At 43.3% G+C, this 18,947-nt stretch overlaps 1 protein-coding gene across 2 annotated transcripts in view; it reads right to left on the bottom strand.

The window, feature by feature from the left end:
* MAP2K5 (mitogen-activated protein kinase kinase 5) overlaps window positions 1-18,947 on the bottom strand; it is a 120,036-nt gene that overhangs the window by 10,761 nt on the left and 90,328 nt on the right. For both annotated transcript variants that reach the window (XM_069025783.1, XM_069025784.1), the window contains 2 exons: window positions 8,220-8,281; window positions 5,888-5,933 (listed from right to left, as the gene is read on the bottom strand). In XM_069025783.1, the coding sequence (XP_068881884.1) occupies window positions 5,888-5,933; window positions 8,220-8,281 (108 nt within the window). The remainder of the gene's footprint in view (window positions 1-5,887; window positions 5,934-8,219; window positions 8,282-18,947) is intronic.

Genomic DNA, 18,947 nt, shown 5'->3' with positions numbered 1-18,947 from the left:
AGCCAAGTCAAGTTATTCCTTTTCACATTTCACTGGGAAGTGCTGCTATATTTGCAGCCCTAGGGCATGTTAGAAAGGGGAAGTCAGATGTTCCTGTTTGCTGTAGGAATTGGGTGATCCCATGGCAATGGGTGCAGAAGGCAGGGAATGAAGGTAACGCCTTCAAACCCCAGAGCTCACCCCTTAACCCTGTCACCATCTTCCTCTTGGGTAATTGCTGGAGTTAGTGACACTGATAGAATGTATTTCTCCATTTCGAGAGCTGATTTCTCAAGTGACAAAGAAGAACAGCTCACACCCCCAAGGACAGAGATGGCTTCCCCCCCCCCCTTTTTTTTTTTTTTTTGCAAGACAGAGGGGGAAATATCCCTGACCCACCTTTCCCAATTTCAGCTCAGTGAGCAATGCTGCCACCTGAAGAAACACATATTTTTCCTCTTAAGCTACCTTGAGCTCGGAAGATAATGAACACACATGACAGGAGCATCCTGAGCCCTGGTGTGAAATCCTTGCCTCAATATAAATTTTTATATTGCCTTCAGTGTGTCCAGGATTTGATCCAGAACTCCTTGTCCACTGTATGTCTGAACTGAGAGATTGAAGATCCAGTTTATTATTTATCACATATATTTCACGGTTGAACTGGATGATCCTAAAAAGCCTTTTCCAACCTAAACAATTCTGTATTTACAACAGCTAGAATACTTGGCTCTGTACTTTTTTCCTTGGGAAACCAGGAGAGAGCCCCTTCCTTCCCATCTGCATGTGTTTGGTGTCTGTCAGAACTTCCCCTCGTCATGGAGTGAGTGACTGGGATCGCTGTGACAGAGGAGAGTATGAACATTTGCAAACAGAGCCATTCATCACAGGCCCAAGCACAGACAATTTTATGCTGGACAAATCATCCCTGATGGGAGATCCTGCACCAGCTCAGGATAAAAAAAGTGGCCAAAGAGGGAAAATTCTTGGCTCCCGGTGATCAGCAACATCTGCACAGGTGCAGACAACAACCATGGACCTCTAAGGCTCATCCCACAAGATCTCTGGGGTGTGTTTGTGAAAAGCAAAGTGCATCCAGCCCTCTGGTCTCTCCCAAAATCAGCACCATCCAAAACCCAGCCTGGCTACTCAGTGATGTCACTGCTCCAATGCTGCTAGGGGAAAGCCCTTTTACTGACAAACCTAAGCACCAGTGTTTTATTGGCTTTATTTGGGAGGTTTAGATGAAAATCCAGGCAGGATTATGCTGATCCTCCATTTGTTTGTTTAAACCATGAAAGTGTTTCCTGAGAGCTGAAAGCAGGGGTTTAACACAACGAACTGCAAGTATGTTTTGCTGCTGTCCAGACCCTCTAAAATAAAGCTTCATAAAATACAGCTACTTAAAATGCAGCTACTTAAAAGCTTCACATTTTTAATTGCCTGTAGTTGTTGGAGATGTGGGAACAGCCATTTTTGAGAGTCTCTAACATCTTGATCCATGTCTTAAAATGTTTAAATACACAAACTACTATTTATCTGGGAAAAACCCCCATCATAGCCAATAAAATCAGGGTGCCTGGTCTACAGCCATTCCTGGAATGGAGAGAGGGATTGCTGGATGCATAGGAATGGGAAATTTCAAAATTGCATTAGGCATTAAAATAAATAAAATACCAAAGGAGAACATGTTTTCCAGCACGTCAGTGGCTTTGACACAGATGATGTACAATTTATCACACAACCTTCTAAATTAATAAAACACCAACATCAGAAGCATCAGGAATTTGAATTTTTAAAAGGAGAAAGCTCGTGGTCGTGTTTAAAATTGGACAACTTGAACAAAAATCATTACATCTGTGCAAAAGTGATCGAGTGCAGGAGGTGACTGGACCCTCTGCCCGATCTTTCCTTGAGAAATCCAGCAGCATCCTAAAGACTGTGTTTTGATGCCTCCACAGGAAAGCATAAGGGAATAACTGCTCCATTCCCGACTTGCCGTGTTTCCAATACAATTTCTTCACGTAAACGCCTTTCGTTTCAACAGCCAGATGTAGCACGGAAGAGTTCAATGCTGCACTAACAAAAAAAACCTCGCCCAGAGACTCCAGCAATTCCAAAAAGCACCAACAATCTGCTGAAGAAAAGGCCAAGCTTGCAGCTAAAGAAGAGATTTTAAACAATTACCAAAGCAGGGTAGTGATATCATAAAGGCAATTTCTGCGCTAGCTTGTTTTCTGCAACTCTCTTTGCCTCTGAACAGCTAGAACAGATAATAACTATTAGTAAATCAAACTCCTGCAATATCCAGCTGTGTCTCCCACATTTACATACAGATAGAATGGGTATATGTTTTTAATATGTATGCGAGCCGTACTTTTACCACAGCTGAAGTGCACGCTACAAAGGAGGAGGAGAATGGGAATGGAATCAGCATGAGATAATAAAGTGGCCTAGATAAAGTATTAGCCAGCGATTGATCTCAAACAGGGGATGTTGCTTCTCTCTGACCTGATTACTTACTATGCATAGATTCCATTAAATAGAGCTTAGAATGGAAAGCTTCGGGAAAGTACCGTAAATACAGTCACATCCACAGCCCGGGAGCCAGCCCAGCCTCAGGGTGCTTCCCTGGACTCTGGGCACTCTGGGCAGGAGTTTAAACCTTCCCTGGACTGCCACACCACAACTCCTAAATATGCACTGCCCTGGGAGCCAGGCCTGGGATGCCAGAAAACTCCATGTTTCTGGCAAAAAACACAAGTGCAAAGGGGAAAAAATCTCTTTATACAGAAGAATTGTTGAGATTTTCATGCTAGAAAGGGAGAGGAGAGGCAGAGAGGAATATGCTGTGCAGTCTTCCCTGTGATAATACTGGAATATATTCAATTTAATTGACTCTTTGCCTTTCTCTTAAGAGGGAACAAACTGGAGATAAAAGAGCAGCATTTTAAAGCAACTTTAGAATGACCACTGGTAAATTCTAAGGTTGTTCCTTTCCCTGGATGGACAATTTTCTCATTACTTGGTGAAATTCCTTATTTCACTCCTGTGGAACAAGTCACTTAATTTGATTATGTACGTACAGAAAAGCCAATGGGATATCTTGTTTGGGGATGGCTACATGGAAGAAAGGGCAGTGAGTAAATAAATAATAAAATAAATAAATATGGAAACCTGGTCCACGCCAACTGTGACAGAAATTCAGTGTTCACCTGCACATGGATATCTGTGGTAAAGAAAAGCCTGACTTTAAACAGGAATTTCATCCAGCCTCGGCTTCGGCCCTACTTCCTGACAAAATGGGCATTTTGGGTTTATAAAAAAGGAGCTTCTTGCAGGATAGACAGGGAGAATCCATCCCTGCTGCAGACCCAGGACTCCGGCAGAGGTGCCAATCTGGCACTTCAGGTATTGTTAGTCAGCTCCTCATGTGCATTTAACAACCCACTGGTTATCAGCAGAGGAGGAGAAGATTGATCTTCTGCTCCCTTCGTTTTGCTTTCTGTCTTTAATTATCCTGAATTGGTTACAAAATAGTGACTTCCAGTATGGTTGGTGTTGGTAGGGGAGGAAGATGATGCTCTGGTTTGTCTGAGGGTGAGGATGGTTGTGTGGGACACCTCCCATCATTGCTGGCATGGTGCTTTTAAATAAAACAAAACCCCCAAAACTCAATGAACAAAAATCCTGCTCTAGTTTAAATCAGTGATAAGGTGACCTTGAAGATTCAGGGTTTCACTGCATCACTCTGGGCACTCCTTAGATCCACCAGTATTTACACGCCTCTATCCACTCCTTACGTCCACCAGAACCACACGGCAACTTCAGGAATGGATGACATGGAATTAGAAGGATACAGTGGTGAGAAATTGTAGAACTCACAGGATATTTGTGTTCAAGGAATGTGGCACTCAGTGCTCTGCTCTGGTTGTGACAAGGTGGGGATAAAATGGACTCGATGACCTTGGAGGGCTTTCCCAACCTCAATAATCCTGTGATCCTGTGATATTTAAAGTTTGGGGTTTTTTTCTGGCCCCGTTTTCCAGCAATTATGTTAATTTCTACACACATATTTAGACACAGATATGCTGTGTATATCACATATAGCACATAATTCTAATGTATATTTTCATATTAATTTTATAAATAAAGTGCCCCTTGACAAGACTGGGGAAGAGCAAAAATATAAAGGGTTTGACTGGAGAACAGCTCCTGTTTTACTACTTGTTGTTGTTGCAAGTTCATTTCTAGCTGAATAGAAGGGAGGGGGGAAAATGCATTAAACTGTTTAAAAAGTAGAAATGCTTATTTTTTATTTATTTTTTTTTCCAGGGGTGTTGGAATTTCCAAATAATTTTACAAAACACCTCCTTTAAAGGGGACTAGCACACTCCAGGGCATGTAGTTGTAAAGATAAATCTGTGCACTTCCCTGGTACTGCAGGCACTCACCCTTTGGCCTCATTTTTATGGCTCTGCACCCTGGAGTGGTGTTATTGCTTACAAACATCCACACACTCTTATGGGGGGCTGTGTGATCTGCAGATGTTTTATTTATAAGTGGCAGGCCTATTGCATCACCAGAATGTGCATTTACAAACAGATAGAGGTTTTATGAAACCCTATTCCATTGTTTTAATAGCTGAGCCATCCAGCCATGGCAGAATAGTGCACAAGGTAAATGTGTCTACATCTCTAGAACCTGTTCCAAGTTTTCTCAGATGTGACTAACTGCAAGAATTTTCCAGCCATCAAAAGTTAATAAAAAAGACAAAAAACAGGCAGTGCAAGCCTTTGGTATGAGACACCCCAAAGTGGAGGGGCTCTCCTAAACTTTAAGGCCTCATTTCAGCGAGGTGTTTAAGCAGGTGCCCAACTTCAAATGCAGGTCTAGTGAAGTTAATATCCTTAAAATGAGATTCACAGTTAAATACTTCCCTAACCAGGACCTCAGTTGAGACTAGTCTGGGTTGTGAGATACCTGCCCCTGGGCACCATCAGAGATTAGCCTTTAACTAGAGAACTGCTGCAGTACAAACACTTGTTTATTCTCCTTGCAGCTCCCAGCGTGGAAGCAAGAAATGAGAGGATGCACCAGTGTCTTGATCTTGTTAAAATCCATTACAATTATTCCTATATTCCAATTATCTCTATATATTCCACAGTAAATAAATGATGGTGATTTTAGATAAGCTTTCGAGTTACAGCCAACAGCACTTAAAGGACAGTAAGGAAACATTTAAAAATCAGAGATAGCTGAGTCAGAGGGGATTATGACTCCATATAAATTGCTGCAAATAGCAATAGGTAATAATTGAAAAAACGACAATTGCCAGCAAAAGAAGGGGGCTCCCAGCTCATATTCCAACCCTGAGAACCCTTCCATGGACACACCATGGCCTAATATTCTCTCATTCTTCTGCAGCCAATCTGATTTAATTTTACACCAACATGAGTGAAAACAGTGGCTCCTGCATTTCATTAAAATACATATTTTAACCACATCCTCTGTTTTCAATCTTCACATTTGGGAAGGTTGAGGCTGGCAAATGCTGACAAGGAGTGACCTACATTAAGCTGTAATCCCTGGACATACAAACTGGAAGAAAACGCGTATCAAGCATCAAAATGGTTTTGATTGAAACTCGATACTGGCTGTGAAAATTCTGTATTAACTCCCCAAATCACAAGTGGAGGTAACAGCAAAATACCCACCAGCTTCAGTGGAATCACTATTGCACCTCTGGTTTGGGTGCCCTGTGCAAATATGGAATTGCTGCACAAGCAGAAAGAGTTTAGGCAGAAATATACTGAGCACACTGAAAAATGCAGGAAAAAATAGATACATTTCTGTGTAAATGACCAAAAAATATTCACTGACAAATCCAAACTGAGGTTTCACTTACCATTAAATCTTCAGGTGCTGACCTTTCCTTTGGCTGCTTCTTCATGCTGTGTCATAAAACAAAATGTTCATATCAAAACAACTGCTCATTTATTTTCAATGTTTAAATATTGAATTGGATTTTATCTCTTTTATCACAGAGCGAAGAATTTCAGTGTATTTCTTAACTTTATCAGGTGCTGATGGGAAACAGGGTTCCTAACAGTAACCAAAACATTAATGGGTTTTTCCTCCCTCCCAGCCTTCCCTTATGGGATGTAGGGCTCCACACTGTTTGTAACCATGGACAGTGTGTAAATACAGAGATCCCTAAAAACCAGCCAGCTCAGGAGGCAGAGAGAGCTGATTCCCATTTTTATGGGGATTATGACACAGCTCAACACAAGGAATTACCCAAACAGGTGGGAAATCCAACTCCACTGCTGAACAGCTTCGGGAGCACACGCAATACCCTGGGGTTCCTACCTTCATTTCCCCCCATTTATTTCCATTACCCTGCAGGGTGATAGTTCATTACACAGCATTAACCTGTTTATAAGATCATGTTTCTCATCCAAACAGTCCTAGTTTTCCATGCAACAGGTGCAATTAGCTCGTGGAGGCCGTGCTTAGCTGCATGAGGGAACACAATAACGTGGCACAGAGGTGACCATCAGGAGCTGCCTACTGACTAATTGGATTACATCCAAACAGCCAGGCTTTATGGAGTGACTGGCATAAAGTCTGGGATGCTGTTCACTTGACATCTCTCATGGTTATTCCAAATTGATTGCTTAAATAAGATATAGTTGCTCCTCATTTGCTTTTTTTTTTTTTAAGCACTAATTCCCCCCACTGGAAAGCTGATGTAACACTGGATATAAAACACCAAATGAGCTGTGCTGGAAATTGGAGATATTAAGGACACAATTTACCTTCCCTTACAAATAACTCCAAGCCCCTCAAATAATCAAGTCCCACAAACTGTCTGAGGCAGCAGTTCTAATCTGACAGTCCAAAGTAGCTGCGTCCCCAGGGAACACAAGGCTATTAGCCACCATCACTTCTGCTGCAGGTTGACATCTGTGGAGACTTTAACACAGGTTATCCCCCCCTCTGCCTCCGTTCCTTTTTTTAAACCAGTCTGTCATCGATATTTTGGGGAGGATAAAAGCCTGGAGCTCCACACCCAGCATTGTGCTGCAGAATCCTCTAAATACCCTTGGTCTTTGTAAGCTGAACCCACTGAAAACTGAGGCCTCTGTTACACAAACTTTAATTATTTAGTTACTTTAATTAACTGATCGTCAGGCTGCTTTTTGTGTCCGTATTTGTTACAGACTGTGGCAGGCCTCAGAGATACTTTCTCCTGTATGATCTGTTCAAAATTCAGTTTTATGGGGTCACTTTTGCTGCAGTGGCCCTGGTATGTGGCAGAAAACCCCAAAATGTGCAAAGCCCAACCTACAGCTCCGTGTGGGGCTGAGGGCCTGGGGGAAGGTACATCCCTGGAGAAGGGCACATCCCTGGATTCCTGCTCCCACCCAGCCACAGCTCCCACTCAGGTGGCTCCATCAGATTTAACTCAGCTGAGCACCCAGCCCTGCAAGAGGGGATGTTTCTCCCTCTAACACTACTTATTTTTACAAAATTCAAGCTTATTTCTTCTGCTGTGCATAAATGCCTCCCCTTTTAAAATGATTTGGTTTTTGGGGAGGTGTGTGACAGTTAAAAAGAGGTTTTTCCCTTTGCTTTGCTTCTTTAGGATCTCTCACCCTCCAGATTTGTATCCTCTACTCACTCAAGAACCGTATTCTTTATTCTACAACCTCTCCCCAATTCTCCTTTAATTTAAAAGGTTTCCAATGAACTATTCCGTTTTAAGGACAGCAAATATACCCAGTGGTGTGTTTTAAATCACGACTCTCAGTAAAAATTACTTACTGAGAAGCCAATGAATTCATCAAGGCCTCTTGCCTTCCTAAACATCGAGGCAATTTTATAAGAAATATTTACCCCCCCCCCCCAAATAATGATATTATACACATGACTTTTGCAGACTCCCCCCCGAGATGAATTCTTAAAGTCTCAGCACCGAGGTTTATTAAAATAGAAGAAAAAAAACCAACCCCAAAACCCCCAACCCTTGTAAGTACTTTTACGACCCTTTGTGTAAATAACGTTTACATAATTTAAACAGTTTGCTCAGCTTTGCTGCCCCATCTGCCCAAGGCCCCCGAGTCCCTGCTCTCTGGGAAAGGATGCAGGCAAAGCCATAAGGTCTCGGGGAGCTTGGAGTTAATGGCATGGATCATTTACATCCAGGGCATGGCACGTTTGCAAACCCAGCTCACCATTGAGTGATGAAGTGCACAAATGGCTCCGAGAACTCCCCGGCTGGAAGCACCGGCGATTCCTGGGATTGCAGCGAGACAAGGAGTGGAGTCAGGAGCAGGGAAGATCATTTTTTTTTGAGGAGGAGAGCAAAATAACAGCAAAACAAAACACACACACCCACCAAACCCCCCCCCCCCCCCCCCAACCCCAAGGAATAATAACCCCACGGAAGCGACAAAGCCCCCTTTTCACACGCAGAATTTGAGGGAGAAAGGTACAAATTCTTCAGAGAATGTGTTATAAAACACTGAATTTCAACTAATGAGTATTACACAATGGGTAAAAACATGTGGAAAGACACTGAGGGGAGGTGAAAAAAGGACAATGATAGCCACAGGGTAAAAAGGAAGGTAGGGAAAGTGTAAATGAGAAATTAATGATTATTTAAGTAACACACAAATGGTCTTGTAATTAACAAAGAGCTGTGAAATTATTCTTGTGTTGACCTTTGTTTCTTTCACTGCATTCGCTATTTATTTACACTCATGTTTATTTACACTTATTCATTTTCCAGGCTGTCCTCATATGCTGCCTGTTCAGGATTTAAAAGGCAAAAAGAATTTTTAAAAGCCAAAAAAAAAAACCAAAACAAAAAAACCCCAACAAAAAAAGAGCAGGATTTACCAGGCTAGTAGTAGAAAACAACAAAACAACCAGCCAGTATTTACGAAAGAAAAAAAAAAAGGAGAAGAACACGAGTGAAAAAAAAAAAAAAAGATTAGGAACAGGGAACAAACAACATCACCATTTGCAAAGAAGGGCTTTGCGAATTTAGGAGTTTTTCCAAGAATGACGGAGAGCTCCACTGTGTTTATAGTGTAACAGCTCAGGATGTAATGAAATTACACTGCAGAGTACTTTAACAGTGTCATCTCATTAGACCTACAGTTGGAACAAGAGAGCCACATAAAACACGCAGCTGCAAATGACTCCATTCTCATCTATTCTCATTTGCTATTAAAAATACCTTTCGGCGTCTTTTTTCCTCCCTGACATCCCTCCACAAAGTACCCTGCAAAGTATGATACATGCACCTATTTAAATTAACAAAGGAATGACTTATTTTAATCTCACTGTGCTTTGGAGTGCTTTGGCCATTTGGATGAGCAATATATCATTACATACAACCTTCCAGCGCTGCAGGCAAGAAACTCGGAGCGTGCAGCATTTGGTGGGAGCCAAACAATTTCTCTAGCACACAACTGTGTCAAATGCATGCATGTATTCATTATGGAGAACGGGGAAATAGCTTTGATGTAGTGGAAAAAAGAAGATGATAAAAGCACCTCTGCAATGTGTGTGCCATTATCAATGGTGGCAGATAGACACGACTGCAGAGCCTCCTATGTGATTAGTAAATATACATATAATTGCTGTGGCCAATTATCAGAAAAATGAGATCGGTAATTACAAGACAGAAAATTAACTAGAACTCTTATTAAGGCTTTGTTTCCAATTCAAACAATTGGAAACTGCTGGAAAATACAATTAAATCAAAAGTAACTGAAGAGTAAAAGGAGAAGCCAAAATTGCTTGACAATTTTCAAAGACTTCTATTAAATACAAGGAGTGTTTGATAGAACGTGGCCAAATTCTCTTTGAACTCGGGCCGGGTGAGCGAGAGGTTATTGTTTCCAAACTTAGGAATGACAGCAATCTAGGCAACGTTTCTGCTGGGGAGTGGAGGGAACACAAGGAAATCAGCAGCACAATTAAACTTTCTCCACTTCAAAGCACTGCCCATGAAAATTATCTGTATTAATAGAGAAAACACAGAGGAAAATGCCAACCTTGCTCAGACAGAGCCCAGCAGGATTGGCCTCTCCCCATCCTTCCCTCCTGCCCAGCAGAGCCCTCCTGGGCTTCTCCCTAAAGCCACTGGGATGGACCCAAAAAGGGACAGGTAGGGAATGCTCCGGGCACGGAATCCACGGGAGACCATTCCCTGGGGAGCTGGCTCTGCCCAGCAATCTACCCCTGCTGTTTATTTTAACTAAACTGCAAGTGAGGAGCTGGTTGCAACCCAAACATCCCTCCAAGGGGCTGCCAGCTCGGCTCAGTCCACGCTGCGGGATCAGGATGGGCATCCAGCACTTCACACTCATTTGGGAGGTGATAATTTCTGCATTCACAAGAGATGACGAACCCATAATGGAGAGAAACCTCATTATGAGAGGGGAGGAGAAGCTGATGAGCTGCTCTGAAGCCACCAGCATCCCACTCTGGTTATTCCAAACCCTCTGGGCTCATCCAGGCAAGGGGAGAAGTTGCTCCAACATCAGCATAAAACCCTGGACTATGTGGCTCCTGTCCTGCAGCACAGCCAGGGGACAAGGGGCTCCTGCCTAACAAAATTTCACCTAGATGGAAGTAAATGTTAAATCCTATTTTTTTGTTTCATTTTTGGGGGCATATTTTTCCGTTCAATTCAGGTATTTCAACCCCATCCAGACCTGCTGGCCATGGCCATGCCTGGGCTGGTTTGCTCTCAGGAGCTGAGGAAGAGATTTTGTGTGGAAGGGTGGAGCTGAACACACAGCAGGTCTCAGGATGGAAGCAGGACATGCTTTAAGAGTCATCCAGAGGATTTTAGACTGTGGACACAGATTTATCGGATATTTGCCTGAAAAACAGAAAGCCTTTTGGGAGGCTCAAGGAAATCAAAGTTGAATCTTGAGGACACCTTCCACTAGAGCAAGCTGCTCAAGTACCAGGACGTGCAGATACAGCCTGTTTTGTATCCTGAGGTTTCCCAGATGTTGTCTGACACTCAAGAAGATGGGAATATAAGGAGATAAAGCAAAGCTACACTGTGTGATGCAATATGGTCACATTTGCTGCACCCTGGTAATCTGCCTTATTTTCCCCACCTACAAAATGAAATCACACAATAGAAGGAAAGAAAGTAGAAACCCAAGATTTTAAAGGAGTGAGGAACAGCTATTTTCAATTTTGACTGGGAAATGGTTGTTTCCTTTTCATTAACTGCCACAGCTTTTGACCACTGTCATAAAGACCTCGATACTGGTGATGATGCTAAAATGGCAGTAAAGACACCAAGGGTTGTGAGGATCCATGGACCATTATTCCCAGGACTGGCTGCTTCCCTGAGCATCCAAGCAACATTTCCATAACTGGGATCTGCCACAGGAGAAGACAAGAGCAGCCTCTGATTTCTCCAAACCAGCCCAACTGTGCACACTGAGCAAGGGAAGGGCAAGAGGAAAAAAAGTTTGAGTGATGCCTTTGCCTTGTGAATAATGAACAGTTCAGGGAGGTCAACCCATTACAACTGAAACCGTTTAATTATTAATTATGCACAATCTATGAGCAAAAGGACAAGTTCAGAATGTTTAATGTGTGGTAACTCCGACTGGACCCTCTCTTGGCATTTTGTTATTAGCACTTGTCAGCAAGGTGCTCAGGCAGAAAGACAAAAGCACAGCGGCAGAAAATCTGAGCTGGAGGAGGAGGGAGGGCTTTAAACTTCAAACACTGCTCCTAATATTTAATTTATAGAGTGCCAGGGCTCTGGTATAAACCTTATTGACTTCCCTGCAGTCAGGGGAAGTCCCATTATCTAAATGAAGACCTGGGAATGAGAACATGGAACAATCCCTCCCAAATCCCTCTCTTTTGAGGGCAGCAATAACATTAAAATCTGTATCTTCCTTTTTTCCCCTCACAGGTCTGAACAAAGGAAGAAAGGACCACCTAAGAGCGTGTCCAGAAGCCAATCCTTTGGAACCTTTGCAATATGAGCTTGAATTACAGATCCTGGCATTATCCTCACTTACTCCTCAAACGGATTATTTGGAATGTCTCCTGCTCTGTTTGCTCCTCCTAAGCAGAGCAGTGGCAGAGATGCTACTGAGGCTCAAGAAGTAAACAATGTCCAGCAAATCCACAAATGAACATGGATAAGGCACCTTTCTCCCTCTCCTGTCCAGTTTGGAGGTTTACATGGATAACCTCAAGAGGAAAATTCAACAGATACAGCTTGGAGTTGCCTATTTTTTTGGAAACTCCTATGTCAATGGAATTTGGGAGTCATTCCTGACTGGCAACAAGCACCAAAAACCCCCAGGCTTTCCATACCGTCAGGGGTCTTACCCAGCACACAATTTCTTGAGAGTGAAACGTTTTCTCAGAACAACTGAAAGCCTGAGATTTATCACATCCTTCCTGAAGGAGAAATCCCACAGCTTCTCTAACTGGAAAACCAGGAAACACAGCTTTCCCTGAGCATCCAAGCAACATTCCCATAACGGGGATCTGCTGCAGGAGAAGACAAGAGCAGCCTCTGTTTTCTCCAAACCAGCCCAACTGTGCACACTGAGGGAGGGAAGGACTATAGAGAAAAAAGTCTGAGTGATGCCGTCAGGGTGGCGATGGAAAACTTGGGATCCAATCCATGTTCCTTCTCCCTTGGGGCCAGCCCCACGGATGGAACAATGGACAACTGCCACCAGCACGTCCTACAAGAACTTGGTAGCAACAGAGGCTGGAATTCCCAGTGGAATCCCAAAACCAAACAGGTTTTATTCCTGCTGCTCTGTGAACTCCCCGTCTGGGAAGGGTTAAATTTCCCCGTTCTTTCCCCTCAGCTCCGCTTGTGCAGAAGGAGCTGCCATGGTCCTGTGGCTCCATGGCCACAGGAGGGAAGTTACCAGAACCCAGCAAACCAAACCTCAGCTCCTCTCTGCTCTGGGCTCCCCCAGCGCTCCCTGCCTGTGCAATGAGCATCTCCTCTGGGCACACGCTCCTGTTCTAACTCCTCCACGGATGCTGAAATGGCAGCATTTCATAAATAATGCCTGTGCTTTGCACAGTGTTTCTGCCTTATCACCTCAGCCCTCAAAAGCTCTAGGATTAAACAATTTTTATGCACTCCAGCTTCTCTTATATTAAAGCTTTCAAAAATATATTTACTTTTCTATGGTAGCTGCACTGAACTTTGTGGCCAAATCGTGATTTTATAAATTTCTTTTTTTTTTTAGAAAAACAAGTTTTAGATGCTGCCAGGTGCAATTACAGGTAATAAATGCACTGTAGTTCCCAGAATATTCTGAGTTGGAGGGAACCACAAGGATCACCAAGTCCAACTCTTAAATGAATGGTCTTTGGCTACAATGAGAGCAGTGAATGACAGTATTGTACAAATTCAGATTTGCTCCTACAAGGACAACTTTCTTCCACAGCATTCCTAAAAAACTTATATATATATATATATATATATATATATATATATATATATATATATATATATACATATAAAAATAAAATCCATTTCCCAATTTGGATTTACTCCTTCCAGACAACTTTCCTCCACAATATTCCTAAAAAACCCACTCTCTGTATAAAAATAAAATCCAGGTCTGACTTTCAATTTACTCTCACAAGACAACTTTCTTCACAGCATTCCTAAAACAATATATATAAAAAACAACAACAAAAAAAAATCTATTTCTTCCTTTCCAGCCAATCTACTTCAAAAGGCCTGAAGAACCCTAATGCAGGGGATTTCTGACAAGTAACAAGTTGGCAGAAGCCAGCAGTGGCTGGAGGTGGCTCTGAGGCCCAGACTTGAAAGAATTCCTGGATTGTTCCCGCTCGGCTCCCACCCCGGGCAGGAAGGTGAAGGATGATTACATCTCTGCACCGGGTCACTTCTTGCTCTTTTCTTAGTAGCAGGTGCCAAATGTGACAAATTATCCGTGGGGGCATCTTGGTGTGAAGTTTTGTGTTCTGGGATTGGAGCGGCACAGGAAACTCGTTTATTTCCAGAGCTCGAGCTGGACAGAACCAGGGTCGAAAGGCCAGCGTTTCATCCCCAAAACACTGAGCCTACCTTAACACCTCAAACCTCATGAGGACCAGCTTTTCATCCCCAAAACACAGCCTACCTTAACACCTCAAACCTTGTGAGGACCAGCTCGTCTCCCAACAGCGCTGCTCCTCAATTTCCTGGGAATAGCAGGAGCCTCCCTCTGTAAGGAACGCGTGTGGGTGCTCCTGGGTAAATAACCCAGCGGATATTGGGATTATTTGGTTATAGGATTTGCTACTGGGGGATATTTTTTAGAGCCAAGAAGAAGGGAGGAAAGAAGGGATTAAGAACAGGAATAATCCAGAGTGTGGGACATGGCACTTCCTCCCCTTGCCAGGCTCTGTGCCTTTTAGCGGGGCTCTCCGAAGGGCCTGCAAAAACAGGTTAATCCTTCCACTGGAACTGTAATTGCTTTTTCTCTCAAACAAACCAAGAATTTCTCCCTCTCCTGGCTGGTCTCCTGTCGCTCATCAGGCAGCAGAGCACGGCAGGTTTGGGCAGACACACACACAGCCACACATCTCAGCGAGCCGAGGCAGCGCCGCGCGACACCAGCCCCTACCTGCGCACACCGAGGGGACCCGGTGAAAAACTCAACCCATTTGTTGTTCCCCTTCCTCCTCTGTACCCTCCCGATGCATTTTTATTGCTTTTTCATAAAACACTGCTGCAAATAATCAAGCATGACCATTGACATCCACAAGATTGAGTTTTAGGAACCATTAAATGAGCTTGTCCTCCTGGGAAGGTTCTTGCTCAGGTTGGTCTAAAGGTAATTATTCAGCAATTCCTACCTGTGGTTTTACCTTGTTCCTATATAAGTCTCTGAATCTCATACACTGGTAAGGTCACAGTTTCTGTCTCCATAAAACTATACCTTAAACCAGCTTATCCACAGGACAAATTATTGTAGGTTTGGGTGCACACACACACAAGTGCATAACCTATGGAAATCTACAAAACTCCAGAAATTTTCAGGTTTCACCCATTTAAATCCGCACCTGAGAATGTAAAGAGAAATTCCTAAAGAAAAAGAAATTAAATCTTGTTTCATTCTGAGCCTTTTGGATTTTTTTACTGCATTTATAGCAAGAGCAAAATGCAGCGTGGATTCATAAGGTGAAGGAATTCAGGGCTTGAGAGGAAACACCTCTCATGTTATTTGATCAAGCTGAACATCCAAGAATTTTAAAGGCTATTCCAATAAGTAGAGGGATATATTTAACCACATTAAAAAAAAAAAAAGATAATAGCAACAACTATACAGAAAACATGTATTAAGTGCAAGTTAATTTTTTTCCATGGGAAAATTTGAAAACATATTGACACTGAAATGCTTCACAGCTCAGCGTTAACACCCCACCAGCATTAAGTGATGCTCTTAAATGCTCCTGGAGTACAGATTTAAAAGGAGACAAAAAAAAAAGAGGTCTTTGATTTGTGGAGTTTGGAAAGTCCTTGAGCTAGATTAAACTGCAGTCTTGTGAGACCGAGTATCTCTGTGGGGGCACTTAACAGAAATGCTCAAGAAACTCATGGAAAGCTTCTCTCTACTTACTCATGAAGCTATCAGGGTAAGGATTCATGAGGACAACTAATTAATTTTTCTTCTCAATTTCTGCCTGACTTGTTAAAACAGGCAGGTTTTGCAATGCTGCCTCCTGTTTGTACAAACCGGGATTTGCTCTTGGAACTCTTCCCTCCCCAAGCTTCTGATGGAATTGGAATAATAAAATAATTTAAAACTGAGAGGCAAAAATTGAGTTCTTTTCCTCCCCAATTCAATACAACCAAAACCAAATAAACCAAAAGCAACACCGAAATCACAATTACAGTGAGATTACAAACTATGGCCCCTTTGAAACCAAAATTCATTTATCTCAGGTGATGAAGAAGAAAAGGTTGGAAAGCAGAGCTGATGTTTAACTACAGAGCTGGTGACCGAACTGCTCCAGGGGCTGGCAGGAATTGCTTTCCTAGAAGGGACACTCCAACTACACAAAGGTTAAACAAAATAGCCCTGGAGAGCTTAAGGAAAATTCACAGGACTCTACTGGATGCATTCCAGCTTTCTGTCCATCCAGCCTTCTCCAGATGCAGAGCAGCCACCTCTAAAGCCAAATCCCACGGGATTCAAAGGACAGGAAGCTGAAATGCTGAAAAACACAAAGCTCCAGGGTTTGGGCTTTTGGGATCTTTGTACCCAAGCTACAACCACCCAAGGAATGCTGAGCTGAGCAGAGATCAGGAAAAATGACATTTTTAGAAGGTTTCAGGAATTCTGCAACTGGAATATAGCTGAGGAAGCAACTAAATGGTTGGATTTGATGATTTTAGAGGTGCTTTCCAACCTAAAATGATTCTAAACAGTGATTTCCCACATAATACAAGATACCAGGGAAATAATTACCTACAGCTTAGAAGAGCTTTGCAAATAATGTCACTTCTCAACCCTTTGCAAGGGATGCAAAAAATGCTACAATCAGAGCTCTCATTTTCCTGAAAAACTTAATCCCATATTTTTCTGCAGAGGTGCAGTAACCCACCAGTTACCAAACTGGAAATGGAGACCTGTCTCATTTACCTTTTATTGCACTGAGAGTTTCTAATGCATTAAAAGACAAATGCAGAATTATACTCAGTGCTACAGTACTTGTAATTTGGAAGTGGAATTTGATTCATTGAGTGACCCTTGCAGATATCAGCCAGGAGAACATTTAAGTGGCCCATTTAATTGCTGGAGATCTGGAGGGATCTGAACAAGGACCAGGTAAGATTTCTTCCGTCAGCTCAAGAGAAAACATCACAGGAGACTGTGAGACCCCGAGCAGTGAGAATGTTAAAAACCTATGGATTTTACTTACAGTATTTCGTTTTGGAGTTAACATACCAAGTGAAACTGGGTGACCTGCATTTCTCCAGTCATAGAATCATGGAATTGTGGAAGTTGGAAAAGATCTTCAAGATCATCGAATCCAACTGCCAACCCAGCGCTTCCAGGTTCACCACTGAGCCTTGTCCCCAGGTGCTGCATCCACACTTTTTGGAGCATTTCCAGGGATGGTGACTCCACCACTGCCTTGGGCAGCCTGTTCCAATGCTTCACAACCTTTTCCATGAGGAAATTTTTCCCACTAGCCAACTTGGCCTTCCCCTGGCACAGCCTGAGGCCGTTCCCTCTCCTCCTGTCCCTGTTCCCGGGGAGCAGAGCCCGACCCCCCCCGGCTGCCCCCTCCTGTCAGGGAGTTGTGCAGAGCCAGAAGGTTCCCCCTGAGCCTCCATTTCTCCAGGCTGAGCCCCGTTCCCAGCTCCCTCAGCCGCTCCTGGGGCTCTGGGGTTTGCATTTCCAATTTCTATTTCTAATCTTTTTGTGTATCTGGAACAGATTCCGACGACAAAAACTTTTATGAATTGTTTGAAAGTGCACCCATTGCTTGGGAAGCACAACCCTGCTCCATGGCAAATTCTTTGGCTGCGCTACCACGAAACACAGGGCCACATCCAGGACATCTTCCAAGCCAGGCTCCTGCTTCCAGCCCCACTCCATTCTCCTTCATGTGGGAGCGTTCTGGAAAGGCTGCACACACAGCAAGCGACGCGTGTCCTTCCCAACGGGAATCATCTGCGCCGCTCAGCGCTTCCCATGCAGCATTTCCCGGAGTTGGAGACAAACTCAGCCGAGTGCTGGAATATTAAATGGCTCTCAGCTCCCAAATAACAGCAGCCTGCCTTTATTGCTGGCTGTGGCAGGAGGAACCCCATTACCAACGAGTCTATCCCCATCTTTGGGCCAGGAGCAGGAATCTTGTCATGGTGGGAGATGCTGCTCCAATTAGGATTGTTGCTTAAATGAGCGTGTCTTATTTGGAGCTGGATCAGAGCTCACTGTAAGTCACCACATGGTAAAAAATAAAGGTTCTGGCAGGCACGTTTCCCATGCACGCAGTGCTCCTCACTAATTCTGCCATTAAAAAATAATCCCAGCCCCGATGCCATTAGCAGCCCCATAAGATCATTTCTCAACAAAACCCATCAGGCACAGTTTGCTGTGATTTCAGAAGAACCATCGTGCCTGGCTCGTTTTGGTTCAATTATCCTGCTTCTCAAATCACTTGTTCATCCTTTCTGCGAGTCAATTCAAGTCCTAGAAAATGAACAAACACACTTTGCAAACTGCCAAAGTGACCCACTGTGTTTCAGGTATTTCACTAAGAGTTTAAAACCAGCTCCAAAAATCTCACTGCTGCAGAACATCTAAAAACTCCCATGGGCAGTTTTTATTCCATAGTGTCTACTATCCCAGGTTGCTCCAAGCCCTGTTCAACCTGGCCTTGGACACTTCTGGGGATGGGACAGCCACAGCTTCTCTGGGCAGTTGAATTAATTAATCCTATGAATTAATGATAATGAACATTCACTTGGATTCCTGCTGTGTTTTGGTGGAAGTTCTACCAAATCCCATGACTACCAATACAATAAGCAACTCCCAGAAAGAATCGAGGTCTCCATTTCATCACTTTAAAACATTTCTAGGTTCTCCTGGATCCAGCTCTGGAGCTTTTAGCTGGCTCCAGGGGGAAGGATCGCAGGGACTTCAGGACCTCCTTAGAGCCAAGGGGAAAATTGGACCCAAAATAATCAGTCTCACAATAGCAAGATTTCTAACCTTGAATACTTCCCCTCTGACATCGAGTGTGTCCAAAACAAAGTGAGTGGTGCTTAAAGAACTTTCAGCTGAGCTGTGCCCTGTCACCTGGAGCTTTAACTGCCCACACAGCACACTCTGACCACTGCCTCAGGAGAATGATGACTTCACTTGCTGTGGAACATGAAACAAGTTTAAAAATGCCAAAAT

The sequence above is a fragment of the Aphelocoma coerulescens genome, chromosome 10 (assembly GCF_041296385.1).
Source record: "Aphelocoma coerulescens isolate FSJ_1873_10779 chromosome 10, UR_Acoe_1.0, whole genome shotgun sequence".
NCBI lineage: Eukaryota > Metazoa > Chordata > Aves > Passeriformes > Corvidae > Aphelocoma > Aphelocoma coerulescens.
The sequence above is the reverse complement of the archived record's forward strand: the minus strand, read 5'-3'. Positions and strand labels throughout refer to the sequence as shown.